At 35.8% G+C, this 19,298-nt stretch overlaps 1 protein-coding gene across 1 annotated transcript; it reads right to left on the minus strand.

Annotated features, from left to right (window-relative positions):
* Positions 1-42: 42 nt before the first annotated feature.
* Positions 43-16,337, minus strand: LOC135635139 (arginase 1, mitochondrial-like). Its single transcript, XM_065146010.1, has 7 exons — positions 16,140-16,337; positions 15,904-16,045; positions 14,910-15,069; positions 12,840-12,973; positions 10,135-10,344; positions 934-1,044; positions 43-486 (listed from the first exon to the last, which is right to left on the minus strand). Exons 2-7 carry the CDS (start codon positions 16,039-16,041, stop codon positions 226-228), a joined length of 1,014 nt encoding a protein of 337 aa, XP_065002082.1. The 5' UTR covers positions 16,042-16,045; positions 16,140-16,337; the 3' UTR covers positions 43-225.
* Positions 16,338-19,298: the final 2,961 nt, after the last annotated feature.

Here is a 19,298-nt window from a genome sequence, read left to right on the forward strand (position 1 = left end):
AATTTCACAGAACTTCATACCTATTAGTAAAGTTTGTGCAGATTTATTTAAAAATATATATTAAGGACTCGAGGTCTAAAGAGCAACGATAAAATACTGCCTGGTAATGCTAACTGTTCTACTAATGTTCAACCGAAAATAAACACAAGATCAGTTCTATCCTAGAAGAATTACCAGCTTCGCTTTGAGTGGTGGAAAGTGATGGACAGGGGTGGCACGGTCATGCTACCTGGAAATCTTCGCAGTAAGCTCCCTTACCAGCTTTGCAGCCACCATTGCTGTCATTCCATCAACAGTATCACGCTGTGGGTTGAACTCCACAACATCCGCAGCTACGATGTCAGCTTGCAGATTGTGGAGAATGTTGAGCACATCACGGAAAGAGAGACCTCCTGGCTCAATGTGCGACACTCCTGGAGCGAATGCAGGGTCCAGGCAATCGACATCGACTGAGACGTAAACACCCTTGACACCTTCCCCTAGTTTCTGTCAAAAGATCAAAGTACAAATCACTTGGTAAAACCAGAATGATATGCAGCAGTAATCCATGTCATGAGATTGATGATTAACATCTTAAATTTATTGATGCTTAAAAAGTCACATGAAAGAACCCAATTCAGCTAAATGCATTTGACTTCTTGCTGTTAAATCTTCCAGAGAGGATTGTGTTCCTTTTAGTTCCTCTCTTGCAGAAATCATTATTTTAGTGCACACAAGAAAAATTAGGATGAATACCACAAGTTATTTCAGTTTGATCCATGCTACTGAGTTCATGAACCTTGCAACTCTATTCAGTATAGATTAATTTGGATTGTAACAAGTTCAGAGAGAATAATTGGTCAGTGAAGCATGAATTAGAGCTTCTAGATAAACCATCATATCAGCATTCATATTAATGAGTAATTCATTGTTTGATAAAACAAGATTCTATACCAGATTTTCCAAAATATGACGATCTCTTGAAAAGGTGCGCATTTCATATTGCTCAACCCCAAATCTTTTCCCTTGTTCACGTCCTTCACGAGTTATTGATCTAATACCAACCTGAAATTCGGAGATGCACATGGCAGAGTCATTTACAATCTTACAGGCACGACTCACAGTAAGACATTCTAGAAATAAGAGGATATAAAACTAAGAGTAATCATAAGTGTCAATAAGACTTGCAAATTGTTTAAATCGCTTAATTCAGCAAATGCAAATAAGAAGAGTATGGATATTCTAATCTAATCAGCAAAGAAATCCTCTCAAACATACTATACATGTAACTATTAAGGAAACCATATGTATATACAATTTACGACCAACAGGATTATGTACATCCAAGTTTTCAACGGGCATTATACAAAAAAAAATTAACCATACTACTTTTCGTATTGTCACGAACTTAGCTGGTTTTATCTAAGTCATGTGGCACCCTTGCATGTTCGTCCACAAACCTCCTATGGTCTCTTAGAACCTACAAAAGAGAAAATAGGTCAGAGAAAACGTTTCACTCGAGATCTATAAGCAACTATTTCAACAAACACTTTATAGTCAATGCAAATTACAAATATAGACTTCACAAGCACTGAACGATCGTACAACAAAATGTCTAAAATGGTTCACTATAGACCGAAATCCTCACAAGTGCCCACATAACACAATCTTCGTTTACAAGCCTAAAACGGCCACCAAAGCCAACCAAAATGGGACTACCAAACATACGGCCAGCCCTCTACATGCTGTGCAAAGTATGAACAAAACTGAAAGGCACGGACACACATGAGCATTATATCCAGCACCTCGTTTACAACTTTGTCCATGACAGTATGATATACAGAAAAAGTATATGTCCTAGCAAACGCATTTGCTATATTGTAACTCTTCGCCAATACAACCCCCACTACACCCCTTAAGGCCTAGCAACATGCTGAACTTGCTACACACTTTAGACTCTTATGGACGTATCCTTCTCATGCTGAAGAGAAAGTATCAATGCTCTATGGTGCCAAGTTTCGGTCACCTTGGGATGGCTACGAGCATTTCATCGCTCGCATACAAGTTCTTGTATGAGTACCGAATTCTTTGAGTTAGCAATTCCCCTCACCTCTGTGAGCTTTGCACAACTCTTTCGGTCGCTGAGCAACCCATCCCACTTTGCACGGTCTCATCCTTTACCAAGCGCCCTGCTTGCCTTGAGTACCATCAAGTTTGGTTGCCAACGTCGAGCCATAACTCGAACTCAGCCATCCCAACCTTTATGCGCTAAGCATTCTTCCCAGCTTACTTATCCTCGTGATGCCTCTCATGCGAAGGGTTAGTCATTCCTCTGAATGTCAATCTCGAATTGCTGCTCCTCTGAACGACTCATTTCCCTACATCTCCATAACTGTTTCCCTTAAATGGTCGAGCGTGCTGGCTGCCCTCAACGTAGCCCTACTAGGTCCCCCATGTTTGCATGCTAAGTGTTTCTAAGTGTGCTTGTCCCACTCTAATACCAAATGTCACAAACTTAGCTAGTTTTGCCTAAGTCATACGATACCCTTGCGTGTCTATCTACAATTGTCAACCTCCCCGAAGCCTCCTATGGTCCCTTTTTTTTTTTTAGTAAGTCTCCTATGGTCCCTTAGGACCTACAAAAGAGAAAACGAGTTAGAAAAAACATTTCACTTGGGATCCACAAGCAACCATTTCAGCAAACACTTTATAATCAATGCAAATTACAAACGTAGACTTCACAAGCTCTGAACGGTCGCACAACAAAGGGTCCAAAATGGTCTACTACAGACTGAAATCCCCACAAGTGCCCACATAACACAACCTTCATTTACAAGCATAAAACGACCACCAAAGCCAACCAAAATGGGACTGCCAAGCATACGACCAACCCTCTACATACTATGCAAAGTATGAACAAAACCGAAAGGCACGGACACACATGAGCATTACATCCAACACCCCGTTTATAACTTTGTCCATGACAGTATGATATACAGAAAAAAGGGCACATTATGTTGTAACAAAACAACACAACTAATTTATTCATCATTTGATCCAAACAAAAAGTACCTCAAAAAAGGGTCACAATAGGGTGTAAATAAATAAAGTTACTTATGTAACGATTGCATGTGGGATGTCATTCTAAAAATGTAATATAATATATGAAGGAAGGTTCAGCGTACCAGTCCATACCAGTATACCAATCGATCGGTGGTATGGTATGTATTGCTCTATATCGATGTACCGTGTGTTAGTATGGCAAGGCATACCGACAGCATGTAAAAATAATTGAAAATACCTACAAAAATTTATAAAAAAAATAAATTAATTAAGATTTTTAAGTTAAAAATAAATATAAATTTAGTATAATTTTAGTAAAAATAATCTAAATTAGGAAAGAAAAGTGACATATATCTCTTTTGGGCCTTGAGAAGTAGCTTTGTGATACGTTTCGAACCGTCATTCCGTTGATATTGAATTATCTACAAAGAAATAATTTGAATTATTAGATTATTTGTTAAACAACTTAAACTTTAAGATTCAAATGAATCAAGTAATCGATCAATGGATATACCTGGTTCTACCACCAAAAAGAACGATGAGAATCGATGAGCAGTGGATTTAGGTCCTCAATCATATGTATCTATATATTAATTTGATATATTTATTGGACTCAATCCCGAAATTGATCATACGATATAGTATATTGATATATCGTATATTATTGGTGCATTAATGTGGTGATGATCGTAGTCTGATCATCGTAAACCACACATGTCTGAGACAACTGAGGTAAGTACGATTGCAGCATGTATTGGTGCAAAACATGGAGAATATCGAAACTTCTACTTTTTGTCACTAATTTGCCGCTCCGTATAATAAGATTGATCACCGTACTAGTGCTCAGAGAAAAATGCTAACTGTCACATCAAGCTCCATGATCTGAATCTTGGATGACATATGTAAAATACTACTCATCGGTACATGCACCACCCTCAAACTGTGTAGACCATACCATCAACTCTCCGGCATCGTCGCCATCATCAATTGAGGTACTGTTATCTACATCACTGCCATGTCTTCGAACTGAGCGGGTCATTGAATACGATTAAAAAGTCTACATACCTTTGATTAGAGAGTTCTTCCTATAACTTAGGTGCTAATCCTCCCTAATTAGCCTCCCAAGCTTGATCCGATCCAAAAATCGTAGCTTTGTGGAGTTCAAGAGAGTGCAAATAAAAGAATGAGAGAAATATATAGGTGATTGAGAGAGTAGATGAGTTAATTGATGAGTTAGAAAGAGTAAAAGGGGAGAGAATGAGAGGGTAAAAAGGGTTTAAAAATCCTTAGATCCAGTTCAAACGATCAAATGGACCATTTGAATTCAACAAATCCCAACCATTGATTGGTATCGATCGCAATTCAACCAGTATAGGTCAGTAATAGTCGGATTTCAACTGTTTCGATCGGTACAGACCCTGTATCGGGCGATACGAGGTCCCCTATTATGGACAGCCCAGTATAGGGCGGTCTATGTGTCGATCCCCTATTAGACCAGCACATACCGCTTGTACCGCTTAGTACAAGTCAACACGACGAACCATATGAAGGAGCACCATGGTTCTCGAGTGGCCTAAAGTAATCTTACATGATCAACTTATGAGTAATTATAAGTTTCGTCTTGGTACGTCCTAGAGTAATCTTACATGATCAACTCATGAGTAATTATAAGTTTCAACTTGGTTCTATTCGTAGGTACACTATTTGATACATGTACTTCAAAAGAATCCCAAAGAATAGGGAACAAGAGAGTACTTGCAATCCCAAAGAGTGACAAAAGCCTAAAGCATGTATGGAAGGCATCAAATGTAAAGCCCTCAATTATGAATTGAATATTTTCTCCATTTAACTTAATTAAATTACTACATCTCAAATGGTTTGGATTATACAAAATCTCATAGCTTGAATTGTTTGTTCCTGGATTGAGAACTTTACCTTATTTTCTTTACTGTCATAGCAATTATCCACAAAGACTATAAATTGCATTCTAAAAAATTGCACAAGCTTTTGTTGGTCAACAAGACTACGGAAACTGAAATTTTTCTACATATGTATCTTTATCACTTATCACACAACCTCACCAACAAGTATGTTCAAAGATTAAGGTATGGCATGATATACTCCAAGTTGTGACAACACATGCCAACGAACACACCATGACATATCAATGATCTCATTTGTACCAACAAGATATGTATTGTTTTTGCCAATCTGTCAAGCCAGCATACACAGTTTCACACACATGTCGAGCATGAAGAGATAAACATCTTTCTCTTGTAAAAACTAGCCCAGTACACATGCTGAATGAAGGTCAGTATTAAACATGAACTAAAGCATTAATCAGGATAGGAACCAGAAATACCAGTTCTACCATGGATACATATTAAAAAGGCTTTCACATAGTGACACCATGTTCATATGATTTGTCCTTAGCTCTTAGACACCATGACTGCAGAAACCATTATATATGGAGTAGAAAAACTATTAGAACATTCATTCAGAACTTGTTATGTTTATCTCATGTAACTAACAGTTACTTATTACAAAGATCTCATGCCTAATTTGGTATGGATGGATCCAAGGTTTTTCTGAATCTATTCCAGCCTCAAGCCACATGATTTTGGCAACCCTGAAGGAACTAATTCAATCAACAAGGGTGTGGGAATGATAAATTCCAAAGCTGGCATCCTGCACAACATACCATAGGGAATAAAAGTGAAATTTATTCTCAGTCATCAGATTGCTATCATCAAGTCAGCCATCGTAGGGCTGGCACCAAATCTGCCTAGGTTATCTTTGAGCATGGGATTTTTGAACCATAATAAAACCAAGACATGCTGGGCCACCATGTGGACCGACAAAGAGACCAAAGAGGTAATGCTACCAGCATCAAGAAGGCTTAATTATCTAAGGTGGACTGGTGAGGTCAGCAACAAGAAATTGGGGGCCCAAATAAGTTTCTCATTTCAGCTTGAGGTCGAGTTTCTCCAACGTCCAGTAGGATCATAGCTTGGCGCAACCATCTTGGATGGTTGTAGGTACTAGGTGGCATAATTGATTGGAATAGGAATAAGGGAGCACCCTCCTTGGACAGAATCCCCACTGACTCAAGAGAGGGAGAGGAAGTCGTGCCCACTACCCTCCCAATTCTGGGCCACAAAGTAGATGTGATCTAACCTCCACCACTCAAGAAGGGTCTCTCGTGCATGGTTCATGGTTCAATCCATATTGATGTCATTTATCGTCAATACAATTTTGTCCAATCGTTTGGCCATATACTTGGAAATTAAAGGGGAACAACTAGAATCAATCAACTAGATTAAGCCAAATTTTGGCCTTATCAGCCTATTTAATATCCTTAAAAGAAGAAAGAGAAGAGGAAAGGAGTGGGAGCCAGAGAAGCAGAGGAAAACTGAGATAAACAACATAAAATCTGTGATTATTGATTTTGAAACAGAGAAAACACTTATTTTTTTCTTTACGTTGCAACCATCATATTTATCGTCTATCACCATCATGTGAGAAGGAGAAGGGGTAGGCAGAGATAAGGGATCTCATCTTTTCATTATTTATTGCTTTATTACCCTATACTTTACTGGCATAGCGATTAGAGAACCATAAATGTCATAGTGGCATCTATCACTAGTTTGAAGTTGCAGGTGAATAAGGTTTAGATCATTTGCATCACATACAGTATTTTTATTAAGTATAGTAGTATCTTTATGTAATATAACTGTTACTTATATTTTAATAAAAGTCACTTTTATAAATTTATTCTCACTAATATGTCCATTTCAGATTTTTTAAGGGATAGATACACCTTATAAAATATGAAGATAAAACAATATTTTACTTAAAATATTATTCCTTTACATTATATTATAGGGTTTTCCCATTTTAATAGTCTAAATCCCATTAAAATCTATCTAATCAATCCTAATGACTGCAATTGTGCCATTCCTAGCCAATTCCAATGATAAGTATAATTGTGATCCTGCTATCCTATAATGCCTCCAAAGCTTAACAGGAAAGTGAGGGTTTGCAACATACCTCCCAAGACAGTGATTCCACCTCATTGCCTTGCTTAGATAAGCAAGGTTTGCAACCAATCTAAGGGTACGTTCGCCATGTTCTGGGCTAGTAAGAATTGGCACTTAATAAATAGGTGTAATCATTTCTAATGTCTTTACATCAACAACCTTTAGGCATAAATCCAAGATACTAAAGTTCTCTCTGAAGTTCCTCTTGCATCTCTCTTCTCCTGTTCTATCCTAACCTCTCTCTTTTCTATTTCTCCTCTTTAATCTCTCTTATAGAAGAAAAAAACATACAATAGGAGGCAACCATCCTATCATTGAACAAAAAGGCTTGCATCTTGGGAGAAAGGAAATATACTATGTCAAAGCCCTGATGTACAATTTGAGGCACTGTTGTGTTAATAAATTGCATCCTCAAAGACAGAAGTACATCATGCCAAACACAGATGCAGGATCTTTGAGCTAGTGCTGCTATATTGATGAATGATTTGGAGGCCAAAATGCATGGGATGGGGAAGAAGCAAAAAAGTTCAGATAGATCACGAATTTGATAAGATGATATACAAAGCACCACCTCCGAGCACAGATTAAAATCATTATTAGGCATCAATATTAATCAGTAGCAAGACTAGTACAGCACTGGTACAAAGCACCACCGCCGAGCATGGATTAAAATCTTGATTGGGCATCAATATTAATCAGTGCAAGACTAGTACAGTACTGGTATGGTACCACTACTGTACAGTGTGCTAAGTGTTGGTACCTATAGGTACCAACCAAACCACTACAAGTAAAGAGCAAGAGTTATGTGGCAAATAGAGCAATGACAGAAGCATTGCAAATAGAGGTAATCCTCAGACTCACCACCAATGTGAGCATTGTTCAAGGTCAGGAGCCTAGCTGATCAAGGCAGAGGAAGGTGGTGCTTTTAGGTGAAAAACCCTCCCATGTGGCGACATGGGGGCATTAGAAGGAAAGGGCGGGATGGTTTGTTTCTCACTTTAAAAAATGAGTGGTGAAAAAGATCAAGTTAGATTAGATTTAAAACAAACAAGGGTCTGGGTAGATACCAGTAGCAAGTACTAAGTTTATGGCTGAGTACAGCTCAACATCAATAGACTTACCACCCAGTTTGCCAGGTATAGGAAGCATACCAGGTAATAAACTCGGTATTGGACTCTATCGCATGAAATCAACTGGTTCATGTACCAACCAATCATTGGACTAGTAAATACTGGTTGATATTATCAATCATACTAGTTAATACAGGCTGATACTTACCTATCTGACAGCCAGTTGTGCACGAACTAGCTTAAATTTGATCCTCTACAAGACAAACCACCTGACACGCATATCAAACCATGCGTATCAGTTGGTAACTAATGGGTTCATATTACATGGTAAGCCTACCGCTCAGTCACCCAATTCGCTCTCATCTTTTTTGTCTCATCTGGAAACAGTCATCCATTCATTCAATCACTCTTGATCTCTCATTCTCTCTGTGAAACCTCCAAATCGTAGCACATCAAGGTTGAAACTCAAGAAATCATCATTGGATTTCACCAATCTATGGTAAATCCAAAGTCGAAACAAAAAAGTTAATTGTTAGTCTTTGTTGATTTAAGCTTTATTCTTCCATTTTTCTATCTCGAGATCATGATTCAATGCTTATCATGAATGACTCCATTCTAGATTCTAGATCAAGCTGTTTCCCTTTCCTACTTTTTTGTTAAAATGAAGTTGTCCTAATTATATGTCAGACCCACTCGGATACAACTGAGATCCATTTCCATGTAAATTTAAGCTAAGATCCACATGGATCTGACATACATTGTGAGATGACCAAATTCCTTGTACATGTACCATGATGCACTTTCCACTGAACAATGGTATCCACCATTTAAAAACATGGTTCTGATATACAAGCTTCTAATTCATTTGGCAGTGTCGAGGTATATTTTAATGGGAAGCGGGAAGAAATCCAATAAAGAATCAAGTCACTTAAGAACCAATAGGATCTACATGGTCTGACTCTTATCTGTGATCGATGGTCCAGGCCTACCAGGATGAGTATCAAGTTCTTGATATATTGTAACAGAAAGATTGCCTTCCATAAATCAGTTGATGCATCAAATCATATTCATAATACCTACTACATATAGAGAAGTGAAGCATGGACTGAAGAACTATATATATCATTTATCCCACCCAAAATCATGGCACATGCAGATCCACCCGACTGTTTATGGCTAAAAGGGCAAAGGCAAAGTAAGGCAATTATGACACAAGGAGATGAAATGTCAGACATGAGTTCCTCATGACCACAGCCTTCCTACTCAGGAAAAAGCATATACACACACAGAGACACCCAAAACCCCCATCAAAACAACTAACCAGCACAGGTGTAAAGGCAGAGCTTTCCCATATGAAACCTCTTTGTTTGCAAATAAAGAGTTCCAGAAAAAAAAGAGTGCCTTACCAATAAAAGTTAATTAAACTTAAATCACACTATCTTGTATTTTCAATAATTCAGGCCATAAAAATTCATATCTATATTTGTATGTTGTAAGTGGAGAAACTTTCTCCTAACAGAAAGTCAGAGAGCTTCCAATCTTCTGCCACTGAGAACTAAGAGGTTTTTCTGCAGCTAAGCAAGCCAAGGATATTTAACTTTTTGAACTTTGTTTTAGGCACGCATACCATTTTTGAATCCCAAAACTGGGTTCAATTGATTATAATCATTAATTAAAATTCACATGTCAGTAAATTTTTAAATAATAAAGTTTTAATTTAAGTTTTAATTTCATGTCATGTAACTATAATTCATGCTACACAAAAAATACAAGAATCACCAAAAGAAAAACTTAAGAGAATATAGGCCAAAGCAGAAATCACATGGTAAAATTTTCTTATGGAACCCGATAACAGAAAATGAAAGTTCTATGGTTTAATTCTTTCTGACAAAAGGTGACATCAAAAACAGTCTTGTAGTTTATTTTTTATATTCTTAACATGCTGACATGCTCTTTATAATCAGTTGAGGGACATATATTACCTGAAGAAGGCGCCTGGCATAACCTCCCTCCATTATTCGTGCAAAAGAAGAAGCATGTGAATATTTGTTTCCTTCAAAAGCATCATATATATCAGGATGGGCATCTAGATGAAGAATATCCACAGGTCCACCCAGCTTTTCCGATACAGCTCTAACAACTGGAAATGATATGGAGTGGTCACCACCCAAAACCAAGGGACGTAATGGATCCTATAAATGAAACTTTGTCAGGTCAACAATAACATAATGCAATAGAAGTAAAAACTGTTGGATGCTACAGCATACTTCTTGGAGAAATCATCTCACTGATAACTGTCTACATAACTACTTGAAATTCAAATAATTCTGGTATTCTGGTAATACTGTTGCCAAGCCTCTTTATAGTTATGACATAATAAATATTTTAGTATTAATTTATATCATTTTCATAGATAACCAGATTGTTTTAAATTGTTTAACCTATATAAGTATATATATTTCAAATCTAATACATGTTTAAGGGACAAATAATTTCTACATAACCAATGCTTGCCAATCACTTTTTAATCATCTATATAATTCACATATATTCTTTGAAACCTGTGGAGTCAAGGTTTGTCTTAGAAACTAGTAACTCTCAATTCTCAAGTCTCAACAAGGCAAACCTTTATTTCACATCATAGCACTGCCCTATTTTCTTTGCTAGGAGTTTTGTTGTTCCAAACAAGCATCACACTTTTGAGCATCAGATCAGTGCAGGTCATTGGCCGGATTGGTACAGATCCGGTGTGAACCAGAATTTGCACACACGATATTTCGGTACATACACCGGTACTAGAAGGAAGGATGAAGGAAAGAAAGGAGGAGAAGAAGACTAGAAGGAGGAGAAGGAGAAGATGCTAAGGAGGAGAAGAGGAGGCAGAGCAGGCGGAGGACAAGAGGAGGATGAGGAGACAGGAGACGAGGAGGATATGAAGGCGACGGCAGAGGAGAGGAGCACCATCAGTGGGCTGGGGGCTCTTTTTCTTCTTTTTTTTTAATGACACTCAAAATTTGTTGTTGTAGATCATCCAAGAGATCATTTTAATTCAATCTGTGTAGCTCAAGTTTCACTGAGCTGAGTTAAAATGCACTTTAAAATTAAAAGATTGAAATTTCTATCATACAAATGTCAAAACCTACGGCATTCAGACTAGTGAAGTGATACACCCACAAAATAATGGATGAACAGTATCTACAAATGTCAAAGGAAGATTAGGTTTCCCCAATCTTTCTTCTCTATTGTCTCTATTCTTCCTCTTCTATGCGACCAACATTCTGATGTCAGCATAATGGCAAATGCAGTTATCTCTTCACTGCCAGTTATTATAGGAGTATGCCACAACTCACAAGAATACTAACCTCAGTCATAGAACATCCATATCATATTGATTTTTCTTCTCTTATCATATTTATAGCCTAGCACCATAGGATTAGACCATCGATTTAGAAAAATATAAACACACTTAAGGACGAAATTAGAATTGATAAATAATTTAATGATAACTAATAATAATTTGTTTACAGGAAACCAAAACAGGTGAGGGATAATAATAGATAAAAAAATAAATTTTTTTATCTATTATTATCAAATCTAGAATTGATAATAATAGATAAAAAAGAAAGCAACAGGGGAAGTTAAACGTAGAAATGTTGACTGAAAAATGTAGACATTATTAGAATAGTGTAACAGAGGAGTTGCTAGAAAATTAGTGTTAAAAGTTATATTAGGAGAAGAGATCATAAATGTCATGCATTTTAGAAAAAAATAGATGAAAATTGGAACAATATAAAAAAATTACCAACAAGTGAAAAACTTGTTACTGGAAGGCAGTTAAATAGTTATACAGGAAAAAATAACATAAAGAAATTGGAGTGCTGCATAGGATTTATTTGTACAGGAAACGGAACAAAAACGGAGATATGATTTTGGATACCAGCACAACTGTGATCCCAATTGTAAATACTCACTTCAAGAAAAGAAATGAGTAATTAATCATAACCAGAAAGGAAGATAGAGTTGCATGAAAGGATTGTGAACTTATGCCTGGAGAAAGTTTGATTTATCAAAATAGATTGATAGTAGATGTATACTACAGAAAGGAAGATAGAGTTGGATGAAAGGATTGTGAACATATACCTGGAGAAAGTTTGATTTATCCAAATAGATTGATAGTACAGAAAGCAGTTTTACTCAGTTTCACTCAGTTTACCTTTCTACCTTTTTTATAATATTATATTTGATAATACTAAAAGTGCATAACTTGTGGCTACCACTGCATGCACAAAGAGGTTGACACACAGGTCTGGATATGTTGCAAACCAAGACAAGATTGCATCTGGATATGTTGGATGGCACACAGGTCTTTGCCAAACCAGTGTAGAAGAGGAAGAAGAAGAAACCCCTCTGGTAATAGTGAAAGGATTTTAATTCATCTAAGCAAACATCATCTTGAACTCCTGTCTTTATACAATTTTCAACTCAAATACATATAAACTTATGACAATTAGGCCTCAACATGCAGAGAATCTTTTGCAAGATTGATTAGGTAGATCTAGAAGGTAGCCAGGCAGATAATAAACTCACAGTTAGCTAAGCAAAAATTTCCAAATTAGCATAGCGAAATGCATCAAATAGTTAAGAGAAGAATCTTATAAAAAGGGAAATAAATAAACAGTTGTCTTACCTCCTCCATCACTAGCTTAACGGAATCGCTTATGATATTCATTAGTCTGTCATCATCAATCCCACAATCACGTATCTCTTGGATAGGAACATCACCAACATCAGTAAGCACACGAGGATCATTTAATTCTTTACCTGTATAACCACCAAGTTGTTCATGAATCAGGTCTAGACATCCAATTAGCTGAAAGAAACTGGACACAAAAGAATACAAGTGATTGACTCCAAAAAATGTCATAAAAAAAGGAGTCATCCACTTAATACTCATACTGAGTATTTCTCATATATGCCTCTTGATTTATGGTGATATGAATGGGACAATATAAAGCGAGTACTTCCTAACAATAGAACATAAAGTAATCAGATGTATTTTACATAAAGCGTATACTCTTTTCTATCGTTCACCAATCCTACCTCAAAATTTTATTCATCAGCCAAATCATAAACATTACCTCAAACCAAGAAACTTCCACCATAATAAATTTTAACTAAAAATCAATAAATTTTGACTAAGACAAATTAAACTCAATTCAGTTTCAAATTTCAACAAGCTTTAGTTTTTCTGGTTTGTTTTAGTTTAGACCAGTGTATTTCAGTCAATTTGGGGAAATATCTTCAAAACAAACCAGAACCTGTACAGGAAAGGGTTTTTAGGTCTGCCAAACAAACTAGATCTTAAATGATCCAATTGTTAATGGGCACAGTCACATCTATGATTATACAACCTGACTTACTAACACCATCCTGATTTACTACACCATCAAACTACCTGACAAACAGGTCAGAGGAAATTTGACCACATGTCCATTTAGCAACAGATTCAGTTGGATATTGTTTTTAACTTTTTATTACTTTGTCCATTGTAAAGACATATTTGGAGTCACATTGACAAATTTTAGTTCAGGTCTTGAATCGATCAACTTGAACAAATAATTCCATGGTCACCATCTTATAGATTAATGGAGTTTTAGCAGTTCTATTAACTTTGGTGCTAACTAGATGAGATCCTATTTCAATCCAAGGTGTTTAGAAGCCTAATTTCTTTTGGATATCTTTAGAAACATGAAATATTAATTTAAAATAAACCTGCCAAAGCTCAAGAAACATTCGCCACAGTTCAAGATACGCAAGAATGAGATATATTAAGAACTACAACCTTTTCTTTTTTCTGTGACACTAAGACTTCAAAATGTGCAGTAAAAAAGGAAGAAACCAAATTACTACAACTAAAACAAAGAAGGTACCATAAAAAATGGAACCATGTTCTAGCTTTATAGAGAAAAACAGCTCAACTCATTGCACAACATCTCTAGAAAAAAACATCCGCTCATCCAAGCCTTTACCAGCTTCTATGGGGTCTGTGTGAAGAAAATTGGCTACAGAAGTATTTGCACATCTTTTTTATATCTTTTGACTTTCTCAAATTTTCTCCATCTATCAAGTTCAAAGCTAGATGAATCTTAATTCATCTTGATACAGAATTATCAACTAAGAAGCCCCAGTGCTGATGAAAAGTTGCATTGTATGAGGATAGTTATCACTTTTCAACACCCTTAAAGCATCATAAAGTGAGTTTTCATGGTTGGTAACAATATCCATGTTAAAACATATTTGTCTCATGCTTCCACAAGTTTCTTTTTTTCTATCACCAAGAATTATCATTTTCTCATATTCTTCAATCTAATCTATTCAGTTTAAAGTCTCAATTCCACCGAGAATTTGAGACATCAGACTTGACAAAAGGATGCTATCTATGAGCAACAGACATGGGGGGAAAAAGCACACACAATAACAGCCATAGGAAGCAAAAAAGAAGATAAGAAAAGATATACTCATTCATTCACAGTCAATGGTGATAGAGGGTGAGGTTGTCCCTCCATAGTTAATAACCTACGTGATATAAGTTAAAACACTACAATAACAAAAAAAGAGGTCATGGTTATGGTCATGACAGAGCACATACAACCACAAACATGAAGAACTTAGTTACAGCATGTACTACACAAGCTTCAATAAAGAGGTCACTTTTACCAAATTAATCGTACAGCATGAAATAAAATTTTGTTAGTACCCTCTTCGGTAGTAGAATTGGTGCTACCACACCAGATAGCTTCCCTAATACGAGGAGGAGCAAAAGCAGGTCCCTGCAGGAAAGAGGAATTGTGTCCTAGTGGAACTCCCAGAAGTGATGTTGAAGCTTTAACACCACCCAAGGACCGTAGTAACTCTCCCTGGAAAAGAATGGGGATTCATGAGTTAAGGAAGTTGCAGAAATAAAACAACAGGAATAGAGCATCTCAAAAGCAATCAGCTTAACAAAAACATGCCTATAGTTGTCTCACCATTTCAAATAAGCATCACAAAGTAACCAACATAACAAAGTTATCCCATGGCTGGCTGTCATCATTCTTTTTCTTTTAGAGTCCAAATTCCCACAAGCAACACAATAAGCACTATTCAATAGTTATCAAGAAAAATGATAATAATACCATACAACGTCATATTTTTGTTTCGCAGATGTGTTGTAATACAACTAGCAGCTCAATCCTCGTGCACTATATTCAGTCAACAAACATAAATATCATCTCAACTAATTTGCAATTGGAAACTCTTCTGGTATCAATTCACATGCCTGTCTTGAGGGTGAAACATTTTAGTTTGATTACATTAAACTACTTGATTCGAGCAGAAGTACAAAAGCATGACGAGGTAGACAGCAAATACTTATCTTAATGCCTCATATACTTCTCAGGACAGGTATTTGCTGATGCAAATCCAGACTCGAATATGGTTCGTATGGCGACACTCAACATACTTAAAAAAACACTTAAAGAAGGTTAAATTTGACTGCCGTCGTTTCTAATTAATATCTTGATTCTTTAATATTCCACTTATAACTTAATCACCGGCAACAAATTTGATAATACCAACAATTAAATATAATAGCTGGTGAATGCTGAACAAAACAAACATCAAGCAACAGAGTAATTTATTCTATCGAGATCACCAAATAATAAGTTTAGCGAACAGAACACTCGCAGGAGGAATCATTCAGCTGCTACTACCTTGAGTTTGGCCCTTTCCCGGATGAGAGTGAGGGAAGCGTCGATGACCCGGTTCTGGCCCTTCTCTATCAGGGCGGCGGGCACGTTCGCAGCGCTCAGTTGCTTCCAGTAGTGCATCCACTTCGTCCCATGGCCCATCTTTCTGCAACGCATAAACAAGCTACACGCACTTAGGGATGTACAAACAAAAGAGAAAATATCACCCTAGAATCCAAATTTTAAGACAATCAATTCACCGATGTGTCGTTGATGAATGAGGAGACGGACTCTGCTTTCTATCCTTTCTCTCTCTCTCTCTCTGCTACGAGAGGGAGGCTTTACGGGTGGAGCGAGCGAATGAATCTGCCTTAGGGCGCTCCAACTTTGGACGTTCGTATTGAAGTATAGGGAGAACAGGAAGGAAATCACTTTGTCCGTCCATTTGGATGTGTGCGCGTGCGAGAGAGAGAGAGGGAGAGGAATAGGCTGGGTCTTGGGCGGCGTCGCGGGTGTAGGATAAGGATGCGGTGAACGTGGCGCGCTGGGTGCGGATAATAAAGCGTTGAAAATGACAGACGTCAAATCACGGTAGATGATATATGATGCACCGCAAGTACATTTGCTGCTGCTGACGGTAGGGTGATGAAGTGCAGTTTAACATGGATAATAATGCTAATGCTACTCGAGCATTGAATTGGGTGCTGATATGATTGATTATGCACGTATCATTTTGGGTATATTTATTTACCTCTCGATGCATGACGAGAAATGCAAATTGATATAGTTGTGTCAAACGATAATATGCTTTCCGATTCAACATGATTGAGGTAGATGATGCTTCATGATTGTGTTGGGAAGGTAGATGACATGGTATGGTATAACATGATGGTGTCATAGGTAGATGATGACATAATCACATCATAGATAAATGATATTTTTTACCTGACACGGTTACACTGTAGGTCAAAAGCGCTTTGCAACTTTGACGTGGTTGCATTAAAAGACTATTGTTTGCCTAGTGCCCAAATGTACAGTATTTGATTTGTTTTAGTTATAGTAATATGCCAATCAAGATCTCTAACATATCAATTTCCTGAAAGGTATGATATTAGCGAATCAGGGGTTGTCATGTATTCTATTATTTAGGTGAGTAATGAAGGCCAAAAGTCATGCACCACCCATAAAGCCCTTGCTTTTTGGAGAATATGAGAACTTTAGATTTCTAAGTTGGAAAGTATACCAACGACCTTCCAATCCGAGTATTTTTCTTTATTTTTTTTCTTTGGTGTGAGAGTTTGAGACGGGGGGCATCAACATCTAGTCTCTTAGTATATCCTTTTATTTTATTTAAAATTTTTTGATCAAGCTCATTCCCTTTCAAGGATATCGACGTCCTTATGTTAAAGGTGTCTCTTATTGGGTGTCATAATTTTAGGAAACAAAAAGCTTGAGTGGAGGATACTATTTTAACTTCAACTCAAGAGTCGAGTCCGAAGCTCTAGGTTTAGTTCAACTTTTCATATTGTTTCATAAATACTTATGTACATCAATGCTCTTAAAGAAAATATCTATAACCCCTTCCATCTCATCCTTACGGAGTGAAAAAATATTTCTTTTATCCCGTTGACACATAATTTATGATTATCTCACAATATTAGTGTCGCCTTGACCTTTAATGCTTTTTTGCTCTTCTTACTAGGTATATTTAAGGGTCAACTCTTTGTTCCTTCTAACTTGAAAGTGGTTAGAAAGTTTATTAGACTTTATGCTCTAATAAGGGTTTAAAGGTATAATTTTTCTTTTATCATGATGAAATATTGGCACTTCACCTTGGAATAGATCGTATATATGTTGTTAAAGCATGTAAGTTGATTAAGGTAAAAATAATATAGTTCTCCTACCTTCTCGAGTCTTAACCGATTTCATAATAATAATAATAATAATAATTATTATTATTATTATTATTATTACTATTATATATATATATATATATATATATATATATATATGTGTGTGTGTGTGTTGTCATCACTATTATTTTTTAAACTAATCATATTTTCTCTTTCGCTCTCCTTGATGAAATTACTGAGAGGAGGTTCCAACATTTGCATCCTAGATTGGTGTTGAGCCAATAGGGTACCGAAGTGCTTCCAACTCTCTACGTGCAAGAGGGTGGTTGATAATAATTCTTTAAGATAAGTCGTAAGAAGTCAATATCCTCGATCTATAAAGAGGAATTATTACTTAGTGTTATTAGTGCCGACATCCGAGATAGCATTAAAGAGATAGAGGATGAATTATGTAATGTCCATCAATCAGGATTATACTTGCGGTCGAAGAATGCAATGACCTAAACCATTAGAGATGGCTACTTCTAAATGTATTATGATCTATTCATTGACTTATTCCTTTGCTGGCAAAGGACTAGGACATTTTATGGTTGAAATTCTTGCCAAAACACACAAGAATGTGATGGTAAGAGGTACAAGTAGCTTATTCAATTTTATCAAATAAATATATATTAATACCATTTAATTTTAATATTTATAATTTATTTTATTATTAAAAATAACTTTCATTTACTTTGAATCAGTCTAAATCTTGGGTTAAGTTAAATTGTTGTAAAACGAATGAGTTGATTTAATTTAAAGGAATATTGGTGATTTAATAAGTCAATTTTGGTTTAGTTTGAATATTAAAATTTAGTTTAGTGACACTCATAATGAATACATAGATGGGGATATCAATTTATATAATAGTTATGATGCTCCATCGTCTTTGGAGATTGACATGACGTCCAAATCGATGTGTTGTATCATATTCAGATTCATCGAACTCCAAGTGTTTGAGTCTTAACTGTGATCATATTAGTGATTTGTAAAAAAAACACAATGATCTATTAGTAATATAGTGACTTAATTATGTTCATACATGCATTAAAATCTCGTACAAAAGAGATATAAAAATTATAATTTAACTAAATTTTTTGTTCAACTAAGACGTACATTGTATTACTCATTTGTAAATGAATTAGTAAGGAAAGTCAACAATCGATAAAAGATATAACAAATTATATTATTTTTTAATAATGGTATAATTAAAAAAGTTAACATTTACATAATCCTAGGAAATTAACTAAGGTTTAATGAGTCATAACTATTTGACTTAATTATGATATTTTTAAGTTTAAAATAATATTTTTTTATTTTTAAAAATAAATTTAAAATTTGTTTCACCATATATATATATATATATATATATATATTTGTGTATTTATGATTTTATAAAAATGATAGGAATTTACAGAGATTTACACAATTACACTATTTTTAAAAAATAATCTGAACCTTTTGTATATTCACTAAGTATTATAAAAAACATAAGAGTTGTATTTTAGTTTCATTGCAAACTCTCAA

This window comes from Musa acuminata, chromosome BXJ3-4, assembly GCF_036884655.1.
Source record: "Musa acuminata AAA Group cultivar baxijiao chromosome BXJ3-4, Cavendish_Baxijiao_AAA, whole genome shotgun sequence".
Classification (NCBI taxonomy): Eukaryota; Viridiplantae; Streptophyta; class Magnoliopsida; order Zingiberales; family Musaceae; genus Musa; species Musa acuminata.